At 40.9% G+C, this 22,514-nt stretch overlaps 1 protein-coding gene across 4 annotated transcripts; it reads right to left on the bottom strand.

Moving 5' to 3' along the window:
* Nucleotides 1-163: 163 nt before the first annotated feature.
* PDCD10 (programmed cell death 10) lies at nucleotides 164-12,306 on the bottom strand. 4 transcript variants are annotated; one of them, XM_079315036.1, is made up of 9 exons: nucleotides 12,079-12,299; nucleotides 11,423-11,487; nucleotides 5,753-5,968; nucleotides 5,120-5,173; nucleotides 3,693-3,810; nucleotides 2,921-3,047; nucleotides 2,558-2,636; nucleotides 2,169-2,251; nucleotides 164-649 (listed from the first exon to the last, which is right to left on the bottom strand). In XM_079315036.1, the coding sequence occupies exons 3-9, from the start codon at nucleotides 5,846-5,848 to the stop codon at nucleotides 568-570; spliced, it is 639 nt and encodes a 212-aa protein (XP_079171162.1). In that variant the 5' UTR covers nucleotides 5,849-5,968; nucleotides 11,423-11,487; nucleotides 12,079-12,299; the 3' UTR covers nucleotides 164-567. The 4 variants fall into 4 exon arrangements, with proteins under 4 accessions (XP_079171162.1, XP_079171160.1, XP_079171161.1 ...); XM_079315034.1 differs by having other exon boundaries at nucleotides 5,753-5,962; nucleotides 11,419-11,487; nucleotides 12,079-12,297; XM_079315035.1 differs by lacking the exon at nucleotides 11,423-11,487 and having other exon boundaries at nucleotides 12,216-12,306.
* Between the last annotated feature and the right edge of the window lie 10,208 nt (nucleotides 12,307-22,514).

A 22,514-nucleotide genomic window follows, 5' to 3' on the forward strand; every position in this document is an offset into this window, starting at 1 on the left:
CAAAAGTCTCAGTTTTAAGAAAAACCCCTCATTTTACACTGATTTGAACTCCCAGTAGCTTTAAGCACCCAAATAATTTCAATTTTTTTTTTCTATTGAATGAATGTTCTGCAGTTCTAGAAAGATGAGTTATGCACTTTTGTTCACATACAAAAAGACAGTCTAACAGATGTAAACTATTTATTGAATATTTGCCACCAATATTGTTAAATACATAATCTTGCAGTTTTTCGCTTTCAAGTTAAAATGTCAGAAACAGAACACCAAATATTTACAATTCTTGTAAGGAATGTTACATAATGACACATTAAGGCGTAAATTCTTTTGGCTTATAATTCTGAAAAGAATGATAATAGCAAAAAAGTGATGCAAAATCTTTCTTGTGAGATTATGATTAAGCTACAATGTTTTACAAAAATATGGTGTAAGATGGCAATAATCCCATTCAAAATCCTGCATTAGGCCCCTAGAGAGGGGCTGATAATTTATACAGTCAAAACTTTAAAATTTACATATAAAGGTACCCTATCCACCATTGAAAAGTACAACTCTCAACATATACAGTTTTCAGGCCACAGTTTTGAAGGTCTGCAGTATCAAGTTGGTTTGATGAATTAGTCGGTTGGCACTTATGAACACATTTATTGCCCTGTGGAAAGAGAAGAATATTGCTTCAGACACTTTTCTAGAAACATTGGAGAAACCCAGCATTGTTGGCACCCAGGCTGTGGGAATTGGAAGCACTGGGATGTTCCACCCTGTGCTGACCTGCTGGCAGCCAGCCAGTTTCATCTGCATAGCTAATCCCAGAAAGGCTGTGTTGATCTGGCAGGAATTTGAAAAGAATTTGGCTCTCTATCATCACTGACATCTCCATCCTTTCCTTCTGGGATTCACATAACCACGGGAAAAGCACAGAGCAGATGACTGAGGCTTGGAACCAGATGATCTTTAAGGTCACAGCCATTTTCACCTTTCCAAAGCTCAGCTCTTCATCCCCCAGGAATTCCAGAATTGGCAACTCTTCCCTCCAGGAATACTAAAGGTGCACACATGTGCCAGCAGCACACTGTTTTAGTTACCTTTCTGCTGAGAAAGGTGTGGGGTGACAGAATTTTTCAGCTCAGTAATGAGGTCTGAGCATGGCTTGTGTTTAGGCTGTTACTTCCTGGGGGGAGCAGGGATCTCACTCCATGTGCAGCTCAGACTGAAATCCCTCCAAGGATAGGGAATCCAGGCCTTATGGAATTTCTTACACTACTGCAAATAATTGACACACTTTAAGCTTAAGCCCACAACACAGAGTATTTCTGTCCAGGAATCAAAGCTACCAAAACCTACACTTTTCATTTTGGTATCAAATTTAGCCCCAGTTTCAGGGAAAGGAGAGAAAAACAAGAATGTTTTGATGGGAGCAGGACTGTGCTCCCAGCTGGTCCCAAGACTTTTCTCTCCTTTCATCTCCTGGGTGCTCTCAGCCTTTGCCAAGCTCAACAAGAGCTGACAAAGTTGGTTCCATCTTTAAAACAGAACAGTTTGGCACTGTCAGAATCTGAGGGGCATCCACTCATCCTCCAAAAGAATCATTACAGTGAATTATACAGGAATAGTGACTTCAAAACCCAAGGTGAAGACTTGGAAAAAGTCTCAGTTTAAAGGCTAAAATGTTCAGCTAAGAAAAAAAAATCAGCTGAATCATTCCAGATACTGCAGAGCACTGTGAGGGTCTATAAAGAAAGGCCAATAAAAATGTATATCAAAGAGAACCCTGCACAGATGTTTTGTATTTGCAAATGATATTTCAAATAGGTAAATTATTTTTCTCAATAAAAAAAAATCCATAATTTCTTTACCCTTGTATATGCACTGAGAAAACTCACATAGGGCCAGGAAATTTAACTTCTCATATTCAAATTCAAAACTGACACCACACATGGGTGTTAGATGGTGGTGCATTTAACAAATTTCCCTTTCCTCAAAGGCATTACAAAAGAAACAGCATTTTAAAACAGCCATGGTAATGATAGGTAAGGAATAATTAAGCAACTCCTAAAAAAAGCAGCTTACACCCCAAAGCTTGTCCTGTTTTCCTGTTAGCCAACAAAGCCTTTCATTATCTGAATTGTCAAAACAACAGGACAAAACCAACAGGACAAAAGCATACTTACTTTCCATCTTTAAAATAGGTTTTCAGAGTATCACTGAAACTTTTGGAGTATTTTACAAACTCTTTCTTTTGGTGCTCAAGTGCCTACAAAAACAAAAACACCAGGAGCAGAGTCTTAGTTCACATATTTCTGCGTAGAGAAAACCTTGAGGTTAAACTGATCAGAAAATTAATGTTACATCGGGAATAAAAATTTTGGTTTCGCTTTTGTTTTTCTTTTTTAGAAGAAACAAAGAGAAATATTTTTTTCTCTGAAACTCCTGAGACTTATCATTTTGCTGTTGAAGCATGGTGCCATTGATCAGCTAAGCTCTCCTACTCATCCTTTGATCCAGAGGATGTCTCCTCCTTTGCCATCAGAAATATTGGATTGAGAGTTGGTGCACGTACCCGCCGGTTCTGGTACTGGTATTTCTTGAAGACATTATTTACTGTGTCAAGAAGCTCCTTTATTGCACTTGCAATGTCCCTGTTGGGCAAGAAAAAGAGAATTTGAATATCTTTAGGAGATCTCTTTCTAGCAGCCAAGTGTTTCTTAGGGCAGTGTCTACAGAGGAAGTGTCAGACACGATGCAGGAGCCACAGCAGCATCCTGGCAATTCAGCAAATTTAGTCAAGTAACATCCTCAGCATTTCTGAGTGGGATCAGGCTCTCTTCAATGGGAACAATGCTGCTACATCTACAGGATTTCAGGCCTAAATAAAGAAGTTTGACTTCTCCATCTGCAGTAAAATCCATCACATTGTACTTACTTGATTGTCTGAAGAAACCTCACTCTGTCATTGATCTCATCTGGAATCTTACTAAGAATCTGTTTAAGTGCTCGTGCCTTTTCATTAAGATCTTGGAATTCAGGTTCAGGTCTTTCAATCATATACTCTGGCAAAAAGAACATATTCAAAACCATCATTAGTTTGTCCTCAAGTCTGTAGTGACAGATAAAAACACAACACAAAATGCACCAGGGCTGCCAGGGTAAATTTGAAGGTGAACAGCACAGAAAGAGCCATGGGCAGAGAACTGCAGAGAATAACCCCTGTGTGAATCAGGACAGTGCAAAAATCACCTTTATCACTGCATGGTGGAAAAAGAGCCCATCTTACTTTATTTGAGACATTAAAGTCATCAAATTCAGTATTAAAATAACTTAAAGCCTGCAGTTTATTCTCCTTCAGTGACAGTGTAACTGCTGCTTTTAATTTGAAGCAGGGAAAAAAAAAAAAGGATGTTATACTCCATATTTGCCTTTTCCTGGTTGTTAGCATTGCAAAGGCTGAACTATGCACCCATAAAAAACAAAGTTCTAAACATTCATTTTCTCTCTTTCCTTCTCTTATTAGTCAAGCATGGCTTTCAGGGAGATTTAATTTCTCCAACATTGGTATTCAAAAACACAAATTTTCTTCTACCATGCTGTTCTTCTACTAAGAAACAAATAATCTCTTCTGGAAAAAAAAAAAAAAGAGAATTGCATGCTCCTAGTTAACAGTGTAATTAAAAATACAGTTATTCAACATTTCTTACCTTCTACATCATCAGCTGCCATTCGCAGAAGGGACTCTGTGAAATTCACATCCACACTCTTTTTCTCCAGAATTTTCATGATGATATCCTGTGTAAGACCTGGATTTTCTTTTTCAGCCTGCATAGCAGAGAAATTTTATATTCTTAAATATGCAAGACCTGGACATTGCAAGCACAAAGATTTTCATGTCAATTGCTTCAGATACTGCAGGAGTTTGCTAGGAACTTTGAAATTCTAATGGCTTTAGACCAGTAGATTACATTAAAAACATTTTTCCACTAGAAAATCCATTTTTCTTGGACTACATCACTGGTTTTGTACAAGTTACTTTTCCAATAAGCCCTTGCACTCATTCTAAGGTTTTAATAAATGTCTCTATCCTGTTTATTTTCATAAACACCAAGCTTTGAGACAAAGATATTGTATCCCCTGGAATTTAATTCACTCCACCACAGGTGCTACTCCCCCACCTTCCCCATGACATTTATAAATGTGCCTCTCATGAATCACATCATATGCTCAGCCATTGTCTGGGAATTGCTCTTTCAGAACAAACCCAGCTTTTGATGGATGACATATCTAAGTACAGAGCTGGATTAACACTGGAGCTGTTCACATCACCTGTGCTGCTACCAAAAAACTGCTCAGTGGGGAAGGAAAATGAGCCTGGCTGGGGTTTTTAGCTGGCACTACCAGTTTTACCAACTTCTCAGTTTAACATGATTTGCATCCAGCTTGGCTCCTAAGGACCAATTGTGAAAACACAAAACCAAGGCCCACTTGTAGGAGCTCAGTTTTTTCAGACCAGCAAGGTACATTTAGATTTAAGTGCAGGAGCAGGGAGGTATCTCAGAGTTGCACAGCTCACATATGTCACTCCTGCTGTAATTTTCTTTCAATTTTCCATCACAAAAGATCACCTCTTCAATAAAGCAGTGTAAAGGAATATCAGTATTTTCACTCTTTAGGAATACAATGGAAATGTCAGAATAATCTTTTTTTTTCCATTTACTGCTGGATTTCTACACAAACACTGAATTTAATCCACAAAAAAATCTCATTATCACTCACTTTGTAAACCAATTTCAAAGTCTGCTACGTGCCTATTGCTCATGAGCATCCATTCTACAAATCTTGTGGGTTTTAGATTAAGTTTATTATTGATTCACTGACTGCTCCCTCATTTAAGCTTTTGTTCTATATGGACAAGAGTCTGTTTAAAATTGCTCATTCTGATTTCTACTCATGAAATCTGCAGACATCCCAAACTTCCAGTTCATGCAATTACCCACTTTATTTTTAGACTACTGGATCAAAGATGAAGTCTTAGATAAAAAGACAAGGAAACAAGAGAGCTGACCTTTTAGCTTCATCATACACACCTTACATTTGAAACAACCATTTTTTAATGCAAGTTACTTCTCACCTTAATAAAAGCTGCTCTCAGTGTCTGAGCTGCAGACAGATTTACTCTTTCTAGCTGAAATAAAAGTTTAAAATTAATTATTAGCATTCTGTTGTTATCAAAATAAAACAAGTCAAGTAATCACACCTTGCCCTATAAAGCAGAATGGAAAGGGGGATTGAGAGAAGCTTTCAAATTGCTGGTCTCACTTCAGAGATACCATAAAGTTCATCCCAAAGGAAAGAGATCCCCCACAATGAAAACAAAAATCACTGGACATATTTTGCAGCAAAAGTCCAGCAGAAGATTTAGCAATCTCTGGCTCTCAGAGAAAAACAAATATCCTATTAAATTACAACCATTAGCAGTAAAATTAAAATGCATCAAGCTGTTCACAGGTTCAACTGTGTGCTATTTCCTGCCAGAGAATACCAGAGCTGGCATTTTTGGGAAAATCCTCTGCTAAAGATAAGAGAAAAAGCTCAGCACCAAGAACACCAGCAACCTTTGATGGGCATAAAACTGTTCATGGCAAGAAGTGTGAAATAATGCAAAGAGAGGTGTCAGACAAAGCTTTCAGAAGATGAACATGTTACTGAGGCCACATTTCCCAAAATCAAGAGATTATTGCATTCAAGGTAAACTGGAGCTCACCTCATTAAAGACAGGGTACATGACAGCATAGAGAGGCATGGAAACCATAGAAGTGGTCTCTGCTTCATTCTTCATCTCTTCCATTGTCATCCTCATTCAAAGAGCCACTTCTCAAGGGAAACACTATAGAAGCAAAAAACTCCTCATTCACTGAAATGTCTCTTCTTTTTCCTCGTTGTGCAAGAATACTTGAAGGAACTTGGAAAATCTCTTGTCCTTAGGGTGTGTGAGAAAAGAGAAAGCAAACATATAATTACAAATGCTCGTGGGGGGCAGGTTCTAAAAATGACATGGCACAAGAGATCAAGGTGAGTTTCACTGTTTACAAACCAGGGATTTATTACAAGAGTCAAGTTACCATGGAAAGGTGCAACTTCAAAACCTTAGCTGAAATCTAATAAGTGAATATTTCAAAGCAAAGGTGCTACCACAAGTGTTTTTCCCTTTCAAGTTCTTATGAATCAATTCTCCTGGAAGCAGGGATTTTATGTGATATTTACAAAAATCTTGCCACCACTCATAGGCAGCAGCACATCTGACAACTCCCATCCAGAAAAAGCTTGGAAATCACAACATGCTGCAACCCCAAACCTCATCCAGATGCATTGTGACTATTAAAACTACCTCTAAATACTCCAGATTTCTGCACATGCATCAAGCTGTGATTCTGCTGGAGATCAGTGCCTACTTTGCACCCATCTGAATGGGAACACTGCATCTTTGGTTTTATATAAGCTGAAGTCATGTTTCCACTCAGGGTGTGTCACCAGCTATGTTAACTCAATGGAAAATTATTGTTCCAGTAACTGAACCTCTGGTTTGGAAGTTCTCCACCCAACATGGAAGGATCACTGCTCAGACCCAGAAATTATGTGGAAAAGAAAAAAGGTCACCTTACAGCTGATAAAAACTCTTTGTTCCAGCTTGCTGTATTTTCTATTCATCAGATTCTTTTAAAATATTTTATATGGCATTACTGAGTTTAAAGACCTGAAGTCCAAGTCAGGAAAAAAGATAATAAGAAAGATAATAAGAGTTTTAGATTTGGTTGGAGTATTTTATACACTAGAGGAGGGATGTTTTCCTCCTAGCAAGCTCCAGACACCAGGCATTTGCATGTCTGTGTAATTTGCTGATATTTTTGTAAGAAGTGAAAAGAGTGAAATTGTAAGAAACAGCTCCAGCAATCAATATCACTTTTTGAGAGTAGGAACAGGTTAAGAACATGCCAAGACATTTCATCAAGCCATATTCCTCATTATGCTCTGCACTGGCTAAAGATCTTCAGGCTGTTTAAATAGAAGAACAGGTATTTTTTGTCCAGAGCAGATATATAATTGTTCAGCTATAATTACAGTAGTGAAATTTGTTACTGATTAGTCAGCACAGAGAAGAAACTGGATGACTACAAATATTGTGTATCTCTCATCTGAGCTTGTGAATAGTAAAAATTGAAGAAAAATTAATTATGACTTCAGTAAAAACTTAATGCAAGTCTTCTAACATGGACTGCTTATTGCAAAAGCTGACTTTGTTTCTCTTGCTGCTCCAGCATCAAAGTGCCAGAGAAGAGATGATTCCTCCAGCCCCAGAAAAGGACTCCTGAGACTTCAGGAAGGAATCTGGAAGGGAAAATCCATCCCTACAGATAGAAATACAATAATCAGGGGGCTGACAACTGATCACCCACCCCTGGCATTTTACAGCTGTCAAGAACATGGAAGAACACAAGTGAATGTTCATCACTCCTCAGAAAATCCAGTGTTTTCCCAAGAAGTTGTTTCAGTTACATAAATTCATGCAAGGTCTGCTCATGGGGGGGAGGGAACTTGTCTGAACAAGTTTTCACTCCCTTCTGCAGGTACAAGCTGTCCCATTTATTATCCATGTGCATTCCCTGCAGGATGCAGATCTGTTTGTTTTGCTCTTGAATTCCTCCTTTCTGGAAGTTCAGTAAATAGTCACTCACACATCTGACAAGCATCACCTGCATTCACAGATTCATTTAGAGCAAGTTTTTATCTGTATTCTCAGAGTAAATTTTTTAAATGTTAAATCAGGTCACTGAACATTGTTCTACTCTACCCAAAAGATTTTTATCACAGGGAGAAGGGCAAAAAAGGACAAAATTGCCATTAGATATAATTACTTTGTTTTTATGGGTTAGCAGTATCCACACACAAACAAAAGGAAATACTAAGTGAAATGATGGATTTTTATGATGATGAAAACCTATTACACTGTGAGCTACCATGAAGAACTCATTTTCTCCTGAAGAACCATAAGCTACTGTTACTAATCCATGGTACAGTTAAACCCTTCATATAAAAACAATTATACATTATCTATTACCCCTTTTCCAGACACTGACACTCTTAAAAAAAAAAATACAACACTTGAATTTATATTAACACAAAGGACACCAATTTTGCAACTGAAGAGGTGGGTTTATATATATATACACACACACAAGAAATATTTAAAACCATCAAATGCTTTTGTTGCCAAGGTATGGAAACAAATATATTCAATTTATCACACTGCTTGTTCATTATTTCAGAAATCTTCCTGTTTTCCAGAAGATGCACTAGGAAGCATCACAGTGTCATGAAGTAGCTGACTGCTAAAATTCTCAAACTATTTATCTTTACAGTTAGGAATCAACTTCACATCTTTTGGATGTAACTCATTCACTTTAATATTTGCTAGTGTTAAATAGAAAGAATAATTATCTTCAGAGAAACTCTGTGTTCATGGTGTTACTGCAAGTCAGTTTGCCAGAGCTGCACTAAACCACATCCAAATAGCCTTGAAGAAGGTCTCAATCCTGATTAGGGACCAAATCCTCAGAAAACTGAAGCTGCTGTTCTATTTATTTCAACTATCAGCAAGTCCACTAACCTTCAAAATGGCCTGACTCGAGTGTAATGCACATTATCACTCAGCAAGGAGGAGCTTTCAGCATTTCTTTCAGGATGTGATCAAAAGCAGCTCTGCACAGCTGCCAGACTTCATGACAGTGTCTTGAAACAGCTTAACTTCAGTTCCTCCAATCTCAAAAGAGCCTTTTCTTTGAGAGGAGTTTACCCTAGTTTCATCTGTCATCTGTTTTTTTTTTACATTGTCAAAAAAGGTGGGATAAGATTCCATGAGAAGGTGATTTATTAGGACAGAACAGTGGAGTGGCAGAGTTGAGAAAATCCTGGAAAACTGTAAGATGTATAAAAGGTGCTACTCTGCTGGCAAACTTGTTAATTGGTCTGAGGGGGCAGATGAGGAGAAGACAGCAGGACACTGCCAAATTCTGAACTGAGTGCCAGCCTGATCTTCCTTTTGTTACAGCAGCCCCACAGATCCAAACCTATGGGTCTGCAATGAGAATCCTGGGAGAGAATATCCAGAATGGTACAGGGAATTTAAAGAGAATCTAGACTTGTCCACTGGGCTAAAATCCCAGTTAATACAACCCTGACTCATCAAACACATCAGGCTGTATTCCAAGAGATGCATGTACATGGAATATGTGCTTTCACTGTCAGGATAAATCTTACATCCTAACCTTTAAGCCTCAGCACTAAAATATGATCCCAGCCAGTCAGCAAACACGGAGAGAGCTGGTATATTTTAGATAAAGAATAAATTTGGAAAGGTTCTTTGACAGACCTATAGCCACCCAATGACATTTTAAATCATTCAACTGAACTTTAGCAGAAAAAAACCCCAAAACCCAACCCCTACCAAAAAGGGTGAAGAGCACAAACCACCACATTTCCTAAATGTACAACCACCATTGTCAGTGTCTGAGGTGACAATTTGCTTTCTCTAATGTGTGTCATTTACTGTCAGACTTTTGGTCATGCACTTCAATCAAGCAGAACTGCTTAATAAAACACAACCACCATCATGTAACTACAGCAGGCAGATCTTCCCCAAATCCAGCCCTGCTCCTAGGCCAGGCTGAAGATGAGTGAGGTTTCCATCAAAGAAAGCTGTTTGTGTAACACAATCTTCTGAAGCAGTGCTTAAAGCAAAGAGAGCTGACTCTCATGATTTCAACTTTTCAAGTTTTAAACCAACAGAAACATTTGGTATCAATTGGCAGGGTTTCAGCTCTGGCATCAGCAGATCTACCTCTGCACTGATGTTGTCTCTATTCCCTTCTCCAGGCTCCATCTACCCTAAATCTGGGGAGTGCTTAGACATTAATATTCTTTTTTAGAGAAGTACAACAGAGGAACAAGACCCAAGGCAAGGATTACAAATATTATTATTTCAATGGTTGGCTTCTAGCAAAAATCACAGCCCCAATCCTGGTAGAAAAGACAACCTTACTGCCAAAGAGGTTCTGCTCCACTCTTGCAGTGAGGATTCAATAACAGGTTTCACCTTTAACCTGATCTGAGATCCCTGAGATGCCAGAAAAACTCATTCAAGTCCAGGAAGAAAGAGTGGGGGAAGGGAAATAACAGCATAAATTCAATCTGAATTCAGAGGCAGAGCTTGAATCAAAATGTAAGACCAATGTGCATGGGAGGAGGGAGTGTAAGTAATTCACTATTGCTGTTGTAAAGTTTATGGAAGTAAAAAAATTGCAGAATAGGCTCTTTTAACTATATACACACACCACACCTGTCTTGGTAATTTTGTTTCTGCCATTAATGATTACTTTAATTTAAAGAAAAAACCTAAGCCATACCCATTTTTTTGGTCAGATATTACTTTACCTGCCACTGATTTTAATTATCAATTGCAATTATTTCCCATTTTGTAACTCAGATTATTTGATACAAAGCTTCAAAGCTTTGTGTTTCAGATACAGAATTACTTTCCTTTTTAAAACTGAGTCTGGGTGGATTCACTAGGATTAGCATACAGATCAAGTATTAGGATAACAATCTGTATTTTAAAATCAGCAATGATAACAAGAGACTTAAAAGGCAGCCTAGTGAACTGATTCTACATCCTACTGATTTTTATACCAAAGAGTTTCACTGAAGAGTTCATGAAAGGAATGTCACCAGCAAATGGCACTGAAGTTTTGAATGTGTCTTCAAATGCCTCTCACTAGAGCAGGAATAGTTTTCAAAGGTCTCCACACATGTGTAGCAGTCACCTGGAGTGGAATTCACTCTGGAAAAGCAGAAGTGCTTATGCATTTGATTACTGCAAGAGCAGTTCTATGACTAATTCAGAAATGACACAGACCTGTGATAAATCCAAGACGGCTATTTTTAGAACCCTATCAACTTAAAAAATAAAAACCAAGCCTAGCCTGAAGTCAGGCTTATAATTAGTCGGTGTTCTTTTGCTGGACTTGAAAATGGAAGTGATTTAATCAGCCCTAATACACCAGTCTGTGTCTCACATGAGACCCTACAGCCTGTGCTCCAGTTCCACCAAAACTGCTACACAGCATAACTGAAACAGGCCGTGAAAATTTGGAATAAATAACCACAACATACCCCTGCTTCTCCTTCACCTCTTTGGGAATGTGAAAGTGAAGCCATTACTTTATCAAAACGGGTATGACACAGCTCCGAAGGGACAAAAATACATTCCAACGTGTAAACAAATACCAGAGGAGAATTAGTTCCTCTGATAACAGGAACAGCACAAGGTTTCAGGCACCCAGTATGTGCGAGCTACAGGAAAAACACCAACCCAACTCACCAGTTCAGTGAGCAACTTAATGGGACACCCCAGCCCTGACTCAGAGCCGAGGGGGGCTCAGCCTCCTGCGGAGAAGGAATCACAAAATCAATTATTGGGAAAGACCTCCAAGATCAACCTCTGAACGAACACCGCCCTGTCCACAGCCCACGGCCTCTCCTCAAACACCTCCAGCAACGGAGTCTCCAGCCCCTCCCAGGGCAGCCCATTCCGATCTCTAATATTAATTTCTCCCTAATGCTCAACTACACCTCCCCTGGCGCAGCAAGGGGGAAGGAGCCCCGGCGCCCTTTTCTCCTTTGCCCGCCGCAGCCACCTGACAGCGCTCCGCTCCGAGAGGACGAGCTAAAAATAATCCACACAAAAATAAAACACATCCGGGCCTGCTGCGCCTGCCGGGCCCGGCCCGAGCGAACCAGCACCAGGCCCGGAGCGGGGCCGGGCCGCGGGAAGGGCGGCCAGAAGGACAAGCCCTCGGCGGTGCCCGGGGGCCGCAGCGCAGAGCGGCGAGGGGAAGGAAGGGACACCGCGCACCTTCCCCGCACGGCCGGGCCGCCCTCGGCCGCTCCCTCAGCGCCTCTGGCAGCTCCGCAGGGCGCGGCGGGCCCCGCGTCCAGCCCGCGGAGCGCCGGGCAGGGCAGGGCAGGGCTCGGCACCTCACCTGCCCCGGCCCCCGCCGCTCCCGAGGGGCTCCGCCGCCGCCGCCGCGCCGGAAGCGCCCGCGAGGAGCAGGAGGAGCAGCAGCAGCAGGAGGAGGAGGAGGAGGAGGAAGATCCGCGGCGTTACCACACACCAGGCGTTGTCCGGAACCGCGCGCGGGGCCCTGGGGCTCGTAGTCCGCCCTCCGCGACCACAAGCCCCAGAATGCCGAGCGGAGCGGGGGCGGGAGCGCTCGGCGGGCGGGCCGGGGCGGGGACAGCGCCCGGGCGGAGCGCAGCGGGCTCGGAGCAGCCGAGCTCAGCCCTGCTCGGCAGAGCCGCGGCGGAGTGCGGAGCGGCGGCAGCAGCGCCGGGCGGCGGGCGGGAGTGCGGTGAGTGTGAGCGGTGAGCCAGTGAGTGCGGTGAGTGCGCCCGTCCCTCGGCGCGGCTGTGGGAACAAATACCCCGGGCGGTCCGGCGGGTTCCTCGCACCGAGGAGCGGCGGCGCGGGGGAGCCGCTGCCCGTGCGGGGGTCGCCGGCGTTCCCTCAGCGCCTCAGGGAGGCTGCGGCGGGAGAGGAGGCGCTGGGGATCCCAGCGGCTTCTCCAGCGTGGATGAGCGGCGGGCGAGCCCGGGAGCCGCTCCGGTGCTCTGGGCTCCCGCAGAGGGACGCGCCGCTCTCCGGCCCCGCGGCGCGGCGGGAGCGCCCGGCCGGAGTTGTGCCCGGCTGGGAAAAGTGTGCCGGTGCCGTGTCCCTCCGTGTCCCGCCGTGTCCCTCCGTGTCCCTCCGTCCCTGTGGCCGTTCCCAGCCCGCAGCCGGGCTCCCAGAGCCGCCGGTGCCGCGCTGCTCCCGCCCCGTCCTGGCCGCTTGCTCCGCACCGTCTGTGCGCCCCCAGAGCTGCCCATTAAAGAACTAAACTTATTATTTGTCGCGGTGATTCTGCTCCTAGCAAGCTTTGAGGTTTGAAGTTTGGAATTGCATTGCAGGAAGAGCTCAGTGATTAAAACTTGCTATTAATATTAAAGCATCACCTCGGTTCTGGGTTCGAATTTGCATTCCTGATGTGTCGCTGTTAGCGCTCACTTTTTTAAAGCGCTGATCGCTGTCGCCTGATGTTAAGGCGCACGAATTCCCCGATGTGAACGCGGCAATGAGCAGCTAAAGCATTAAACTTGGCAGGCATCGGCTGTAACTTCCTTTGGTGCTGGTGCAAGAGTTGGATGCAGCGGGAGCAGGGGGACGATGTGCAGGTGTCCGTGTGTGTTACCCATCCACTTCTCCTTAGGGCAAAGAGCGGGGGAAAAATAATAAAAAAAAGGCACTTACATTGTTATACATTATTACAGGTGTGCGTTTTCCCCTTCCCACGCCGCTTTGTTTTGTTTTAATCAGATCGATGGATGATCTCTCACATATCAAATCCTCTGTGCATCCCGGTATTAAAAGGCTGCTTAAAACCTGCATCGTGTGTATGAGTTTTGTGCTGTTAATCACCTTTGAGCTCAGATTCTTCAGTTTTCCCCTGGTTTTTGTTGTGATCTGGTGGTTTAGTCTAATGGAAAATTACGCCCTTGTTTGTAGGAGCGAGGTGTTTACCAAAATGTTGCAGCATAGATTGAGCCAAATGTCTGTTTAATGGTAATTTATCCTTTCAGTGAAATTAGTGTGCTTTAAGTAAAGCTACAAAGCTGCAGTTGTAGAGCTGCTAAAACTTAAGATAGTTACATCTTCTGTCAATTTGTGATACTTTCCCAGATTTTTTTCAGGTCTTGGAGTTTTTAGTGGTTGGATCATGAGGCTTGGACCAGATTCACCCTTTGTTATTTTCCACCCATTGTGTCTTTTAGAATCACTCTGGCTTGGTTGAGTGTGATGAAGAATAATTGCCAAGGCAAGGGAGTGAGCAGGAATGGTTGATATTTTTATTTTTAAGGTGTGGGTTGTCTACAGAATTACACAAAGCAGCCTAGGATGTAATACAATGTGAAGGCTTGTGGCAGTGTAAAGTTTCCTGTTAAAGGCAGTCATGAGTTCCAAAATTTGACCTCATGAGACTGTCTCTCCTGTGTTTTCACATCTTCTAGTCCAATTTGAGTTGGGATTTTAAAATTTGCTTTGTCTCTTCATCTGCCACTGTCAGTGATTTGCTCATGTGTAGATGAAAGTTATTCATGAACGTGTCTGTCACCTCCTTTCATATTCAGGGGTGAACAGTTCTAGGAATGCTATTGTTGTAAAAACTCTCTTGAAATTTATTCTCTTGATATAAATGTTGATTTATGTGTAGTAGCTTAGCTCAGTTTATAACCTTGCATATCATAACACGTAGCAATGAAAATGGGTTGGTGCTGGTAGAATTCTTCACAGCAAGATCTGACTACTCCTTGCTCTTTAAAGGCTTTTTCAACTAATAGCTTGCATCTCAAAATTTCAAATTTGTCTTTTGGGCTGCTCATCATCAGTGAAGACACGTTGTTGGCATGCCTGAATACCTTTTAAAATAATTTCTAGCAATTTGTGCTCTGTGTGGGCAACACATTATTCTGTCTGTGTAAAGCACAGGGTGAATTAATATAGGGTGCATCTGTCCTGTGCTCAGTTTTCAGGCTGTCATTATCTGAATTAAGCTGTGTGTTCAAAATAACGTTAAAAATTGGTGTGTAAGCATGGTTTTCAAAGTTAATGTTTGGTTTTCTCTGTTTTATATACACTTACATATCTCTGATACAGTATAATGGGCAGATGGTGGGGAAAGATGTCTGTATAGTCAGCTGTAATTAGTGATAAATGTGTCCATATGAATATATACATACTTTGTATGTATGAAAAAGCAGAGTAGTTAAATTTGGAAGTCCTTTAAAAATTTTGGGTTTGTGTCTTCCTAGCATGGTCTTATGAACTGGATGATTAAATATTAGCAGAACTCAGAGGTGGGGGATATAACATACCATGTATTCCTGCAGGAGGAAAGGAAATACTTCCTGCATCTTGAGTTATTGAATTGACAGAATGACACATTTTCTGAAAACTTCTATGTGAAATAGTCCTGGACATAAAGTTGTCACTACTTCAAGACAAAAAAAATAATCTCATAGTTCAGTAAAAAATGTGAAATTTTGGTACTTCTTTCCCTCTGTACTTGGCATTTAAAGCAGTACAAAATGCCAGGGATGTAGGGATGCATTGATCCCATTAAGAATGGGTTTATTTCTGGTCTAAGTCCCTTGGTGCAGTCACTACAAGGGTTCTGTTGGAGAAGGTCTGTAGTTATAAAGTAATGTGAGAGCAGCTCCTTGCCTGCTTGTGGCTTGGGTAGCTCTCAATAGCATCTCATTTGGTGGCCTTAATGAAGTATCTGCAATAAAGAATTGTTCTTATGTGGTGTGATTAAAATATCAGCTCTAAGGTCGTGTTCTGGTTTGTTTAATACACTTCAAAGCTAATGATTATGAGAACTGCAGACCATGGCTAATGGGATAAAAGCTGTGTGAGTTATCCATGTCCTTTTTGGGCTTTTGGAGTCATTGCAGAGCAGCTGGAGCTGTGAGATGGGAAAAGAGGAAATTTCTTATTCATACAAGCTAATGAGTTAAATGTGTGTATGGCTTTTGGGTTAATGAGATTTGACCTCATGTGTTGTGAAGGATTTTTTTGGTTTAGTTCAGTGTTTAAATATTATGATAATTCTTCAGAAATATTTTTGCAGACCTTGAGACTCTTCTTTCAGGAAGAATCAATAATGACAAGTAATTTAATGTCTAGAAGAAGAAACTTAAAACAATGTGGTTGTATTTTGTTTTATTCAACTAGCTTCCAATTTATAGACTGGCTATCTTTGCACTAATTTATGTACTTTGTGTACTTCAACCCTGAAGTCTTTCATCATTACAGCTAAAGAAATAATTGCTTAATAATGCTCTCTGTTCCTCCTCTGCTGTGTGAGTCTGACAGTTCCAACCTCGTGATGCTTGATGGGCCTAATGGACAATCTGCTGCTTCTAGAAAGGTCTATTCTGTCTGAATCAAAACTGAAGCTGTGCCATATGTGCAGAGGGATGTCAGATGTGCAAACCAAACACTTGTTAGTCAGCAATGATCTCCCCAGACCATGGAAAAGCTGCAGTTCCTGTGTTCCCCCCTCTGTTTTTGTTGTGCATGTTTCTATGTGTGTGCAGGTTTGGGGGGGATTTCCTCATCTCAGAAAAGAGAACTCTCATTTCCTTTTTAACCTTTCTGCACAGCACACTAAAGGCTTTGTTTTGCTTTTGCACTTCTGAGAATTCTGCTCAGATACTACAGAAAGCAAAGGCTTTAATTCCCTTTGCAGTAAGACAGAATGCCCAACCACTGCTCACCAGTTGCATTTTGTATCTGCTGCTGTTTGAACAACGATGCCATTCCAGCCTTGATTCTCCCGTGTGAGTTTGGAGTGAGCTGGAGGACTTGGACATCTACTTTTCACTGTGATTTTTTTAACTGCCCTTGGCATGTCAAGGTAGTGTTAAGAGCGTGGGTACTTTGCCAAAGCCAGCCTGTCAGAAGTGCTCAGCATCACTCAGCCACTGGAGAGAGATTGCCTCCTTCCCTGGCACAGCCAGTGCCAGGCTTTGGGGACTGTCTCCATGGCTGAGCTGATGTTTGCTGCCCTACTTTTCCCCATACATCTCAGTTATATAAGTGGGAAAAGAAGGTCTAAAGATTTAAGACATCATTTTTTAATTGGTACACCAAAACTGACCTTTTCCAATTCTTTTTTGGTTGGGTTTTTGTTTTTTTTTTTCCCCACGTTTAAATTAAAGCAGCTCCTGGAGCATTTAATGACTGTGTACTTCACACAGCAATTGGAGTTCACTGAAGCAACTCATGTTTTCTCTCTCAGATATCTTTTTCTCAAAAGAAGCATTTGCTCCAGTTTCTAAACTATTTAAAGCAATTAATCAAAAGCTAAGACGGCAGGAACAGCTTCTGTAATATCAGGTCTTCAACTTGAGATGAGGTTGATGCAAAGGGAAAGTGCCCAAGTCCCCACAAGTGTGTGTAAAGCCTGTAGGTGAACGATGACCTTTTCATCTGCTAAGAGATATGGGAAGTGGGAGGGAGAAGACAGGGGAGCAGAGTTATTTTTACTGTAAATATGTCAGTTTATTGACTTGTTAATTTCAGATTTATTCAAAAAAGCAGGAGGAGGAAACACTAATGTCTGCCAAAAACAAAGTAATTAGTGGGAGTTGAAAGATGTCTAATGACACGTACAAGTACTAAAGAGGAATAAACTAGTCTCTTATTAAACTGGATATGGACTTTTAAAACACTGTAGTAATTCTATTTTATCTTTAGAACATGTGCAATTGCATATGGTAAATAAAAACCTCTTTATTAAAGTAACATTGTTTATTCACAGTAGCATTGCAGGCAGAAGGTGGGGTTTAGATTTAAAAAAAAAAAACTTTAAAAAACCCAAAGCTGATTCCACACTTCTAAATTAAGGGTTCTGATAACACTTGACAAAGCTGATGTTTGAGTTGAAGATGACAGAAGAGTTTTAGATTAATGCTTAATGTGCCTGCTACACCTCCTTGGTCTAGAGTGACAAACAAGATCTTGTTTCATGACTGTGTGTGTGCTGTGGAGCAGCAATGTTTTTCTGTGCCCAGAGACTGGTTGTGGTTAGTCCAGTCACAGGATTCATCAGCACATCTGCTCTCCTGGTTCTGTCTGTTGGTGGAGATGTCTGGGGAGCTGGAGGAAAAGGACAGCAGGACCTGGGAACCTGGAGAGAAGTGAGCCCAGGGTTAGGGAGAGCAGCCATCCTGCAGTTGGGAATGAAACTGGGGGATTCAGAGCTGAACCCTTTAATTCAGCACTGCTGTGGTCTGTGGTTGCTGTGATCTCATTTCCATGCTGCAGCAATGCTGGTTGAAGTGTGACAGATAGGGATTATGTGTTGTCCCCAACTGGTAGTAGTGAAAGTCTGGGAGGGCTCTTCTGCTTTTGCCTCGGGTCATTCCTGTGCCTCTGAGCTGGGCTTTCCCTGGGCTGCTTTATCCACTCCTGCTGCCCAGCCTGAACTCAGGGATCTCCCTTGCTGTGCTCCTGCAGTGTGTGCTCACAAATCCCTGCTGCCTTTAACCCCCAAGGCTCCTGACTTCTGCACCTCAAAGAGCTGCTGCAAGCACCCAGAACTGTTTGGGGTGCTTTGTAGCTGTAATTGTTGCTGTTCTTCCTGCTCTGGGTGCCTGGCTGCAGCTCCCCTGTCACCTGTGTGGTGACACAGCTGAGCTGGCTGCACGACAGTGCCTTGGCTTCATCCTCCCCACATCTCTGGGGCACAGGGAATGTCCTGGTGTCCCCAAACCCCACGGGGATTTTGGAGCTGTTGGAGTCTCCACTTGATCAGAAGCTACTTGGCATCATCTTCAGCTGACAGTTCCCATCTGCTCTTCCTACCATGCCTCTGTTGAAATCCTAAAGAAAGCAGGACATTAGATATAGGGGAAGATACCAAGGAAAACAAATATCAGAAAAAAAAGCAAGCAGAAATATTTAATTACAGGGGATATGGAGCAGCAGGGCATATAAGATACCCATGACAGTGAGTAAGAATCAAATTGACTGTAAGTAGATCTATTTTGAGGGGATGATATACATGAAGCAAAAAATGCCATTAGTAGTTTATCATATAGCAATGTGAGGGAGGAAAATGTGCATGCAATATTAGAATATGGTGCACTTGTGGATTTGACATAACAGATAGCAGGTCCCCATATATGAAGTGACAGCAAAATACCCTTCAGCTGCAAGGGGACAAGCTTTCACTCAGTCACAATGCAAACAAGTTCTTGAAGTGATGGAAGCATATTTCCCAAGAACAACACGAGGACATCTCGTATTTGAAAAGAGAGAAAAGCTGCAGAAATTCAAATCTGCATCTAAGAATTGTTACAAGGAGCTGAGTCTCATAAGGATCTTTGTTACCTTTAGTGAAAGCCCTGTGGAGATAGAGGTATGAAAATGTGTTCCCTCTGTCATCTCAGCATTGGTAGGGACTAATGAAATTGATTTGCAGCATCCTTTCCTAATCCTTATCCAAGTAACTGTCCTATCCTGGAGTTATTTCTTAATTCCTTAGGAAGTGTAGGGCTTTGGTAGAATCCCTGGAAATATTGCTGAAGCACTGAGAGAGCAAGGACAAAATTAATTTTTTGCTTTCAAAGGCTCTAGGATTATCCCAGAAGCTCAGAGAAGGTAACACCAATGGATTGGACAGTTTTAAGGGAAGAAGGGAAAAAAAAAAACTTCCTTGTTTTTAGATCTTTGGTAGTGGACAAGTCACTTAATCTTTACTTAACTTACACTTCTCCAGAATAAAATGAAAACAGGCTCTTCCTACTCTGTGAAGCATCTGGGGTTAATTTGTTAAAGGTAAAGGTCTATTTGTCTGTGATTAATACTGAAAATAATCTCAGTCTATATAAACCATGTGAGTGACTAGCTGGGCAAACCATTCATCAGCCATGGTGATCTTTGCTGCCTCACAGCAGCTTGGAATAGATTTTTAGAGACACTGGATCGTTCCTATTACTTACTTGAAGGATAAATTGCAACATTTCTCATGGCATTCCCATTTTTATTTTATAAATCTTTCAATACTGTGATTTGAAGAACACTTTGAAAGCCAATAAGTGCAAATCCCAGATATTGTTGGACTTGTAAGGGTATTTTGCACCATCCTGAGCAAAGTAATAAATAGCATCAATGGACTTGCACAACACATAAATGTTGTGTATTTTCAAGGAGGCCGTTAGAACACAGAATTCATTTGGAAAATATTTGGAATAATATCATTCCCTCATAGAAAATCTCAGTTCTGAGTTGCATTTCAGTCAAGAAAATACTTGATATCCTTTAGAAAGAAGAAATTGTGCTATCACTGAAGCCTTGCAAGGTTGTGCAGAAGCAGGAAGCAGCATATTAATGTGAAATTTCCATCTTTTTCACGCTTAAATGGAGCAGATCTAAAGTCAGTTCATTCAACAAAATGGCAATTTGGATCTATTTTACAGAGCTCACTTGAGGCAATGTGCTCTTGCTAGTTCACTTAAAATATGGATTCTGAGACTATGGAAGATTTTTGCATATTTCAATTACCATTAGTTCTGTTTGCTCACATTTTACCTGGTTGACTAGAGAAATAAAGTTTTTCTGGGTATCTTTTGGCATATACAAAATCTAGTTAATTAAGACATGCTATACTTTCTCCCCAGAGTCAAAGTATAATGTTCAGCTGGCCGACTTGCATGAATAATCCATCACTGTGAATCATTAATTTAGAAGACAAGCTATGGTAATTGATGTCTTTATGCAAGCTATGGAAATGCTTAGGGAAATTGCGGATTTATTTTCTTGTTACTTCTTTTTTTTTTTTTTTTTTTTTAATTCATTTGCTTTGGAATATTTCTAGTCTTGAGTAATGTGGATTCTGAGATGGATTCACCTGAGATTAAGGTTCCTGTAGGACTGGGATCTCTTTCTTGGGGTTGAGTAAAAATCTGAGTGTTTTTCATCTGAAAAACTTAAAATCATAAGACTTAACCTTGAGCTAGTCTTATGTGCATTTAAGTTTTGGAAGTTTCTAGATAAAGGATCCGGCATGGTGGTCTTAGCAGTGGCTTTAATGTGATAAAAATGCCTTTAAAAATCCCTGTCATAATTTGGTAATGCAAACAGGGATTGTAAGCACAACCTACTGGTAAATTGTATTCCTGTATTACCCTCAGTTTCCAGCATGTATCAAACTAAGCATAAAAAAGGCTGATTAGGTGTATATTTTGTTGGAATATATGTATATGTATGCATTTGGTTGGAATAGATATGTCTGTATTTTGTTGGAATATATATATTGCTGGAATATATATATATATATATAATTTTTGTTGGAATATGTACATTTGAAGATGATTTTCCACAGAATTCATAAAGCTCACCTATATATTATGTTAATACTGTAACCATGATGTCTCAGCTGCATGAAAAGTTACTCATTTTGTTTCCTTTCTGGGAATCTCTTCACTTTTATCCATAATTGAAATTTGAGGGTTTGCTACTAATTTACAATTATTTTGTCTGCCTTCAGAACAAGGAAGAGGCAGTTGGTTGGTGTTGAATGGGAGCCAACAGCTTGGTGGCATTTCAAAAGTGGGATATCAAGAACCCATATATGACTTAAAGCATATGTATATTATATAATGTGTCATATATGCAAAATATAATAAAATCTTTCCATTGATGCTAATGGGATTTGGTCTATACCTACATAGTACTATGTTGGCTTTTATTCCATAAAGGAAACTTCCTAAATATTTCTTGTGTGTTCTGTAGCTGAAATGCAAAGTGAACCATTTCTACAGATAGATTTGAAATGTAACAATTCTAAAAATTGTGTTCCTTCTTTTTTTTTTTTGCCCTTGAATGTTTATTTCCCATTTAGGCATCAAACTAGAGGTTTATTTGATCTCATGTGCTTGGCTGCTCCTGTTTGTTCCCAGCTGAGCCCTGATGTGCTGCACTTGGAGAAACCCAGCCCTGAATTTCAACGTTTTACACAGGAGCAAAAAGAGAGTGTGTTCCCAATGAATTCACATTTGAGCTGAATTCAAATAGGTTTTGCTGTGTGGGTTCAGTTTCATAAGGTAGGAGAGGTGAAATGCTGCTGATAGCTGCAGTTATTGAAAAATGGTAATCACAACTTTCATAAAGTGAGATAAGCCATGTTTATTAATGCTTTCTGTGGACATAGAGTGACTTGGCCCTGGGACATTAAATGCCTAAATGGGTTGTGTAATTAGCTTTTTTTCCACTTACAGATCAAGCAGCTAAACACACAACATTTTCTGAGCAGCTTAAATTATTTTTGTCGTGTTAGTTTACACCAAGGGAAAACAATTCTGATTTTTCAGATTTTCTGAATAAAATCAGAGCTGGACAGAGAACAGAACTGGGATCCTGAGGAGGTTTTTGTGCCAGCCATAAAATTCATAAACCATGGATGATTTCTGTGTTTGCATCTCTGACACAGAGCAGAGGTTTGAACCATACTGGCCTGGTCTGGTAAAGAATTCCAGAATCATTGAACCAAAACCATGGCTTGTAGTGGCTATGGGTAGATACCTCTCCAGGCAGCCTTTTCCAGAGCTTTCTTGTGTTTGCCAGCAAAATTCTATTGTTTAAATTGAGCCTGATGTTTTCTTAGTACAGTTTGAAACTCTGCTTGTCCCATCCACTGAGTATACACAATCAGAACAATATTTTAATGCCTTTTTTCTTCTCCCTCCATGATTGATATCAAAGAGAGGGACTGAAATAAAACATTGCCAAACTGGCCAAGTTTGAGCTTTTAAATCCATATTAATTTCATACTTGGCTACCTCAATTGGCATCATTGTTAGTCCAATTA

The sequence above is a fragment of the Erithacus rubecula genome (assembly GCF_903797595.1).
Source record: "Erithacus rubecula genome assembly, chromosome: 11".
NCBI classification, from domain to species: Eukaryota; Metazoa; Chordata; class Aves; order Passeriformes; family Muscicapidae; genus Erithacus; species Erithacus rubecula.

Excerpts from the sequence above, each read along its gene's own strand:
- PDCD10 (XM_079315035.1), bottom strand. The coding sequence starts at position 5,848 with ATGAGGATGACAATGGAAGAGATGAAGAATGAAGCAGAGACCACTTCT. Across the intron at positions 5,174-5,752 it reads TGTACCCTGTCTTTAATGAG|CTAGAAAGAGTAAATCTGTC; the intron begins GTGAGCTCCAGT and ends CTTTTATTTCAG. Across the intron at positions 3,811-5,119 it reads TGAGAGCAGCTTTTATTAAG|GCTGAAAAAGAAAATCCAGG; the intron begins GTGAGAAGTAAC and ends TCTGCTATGCAG.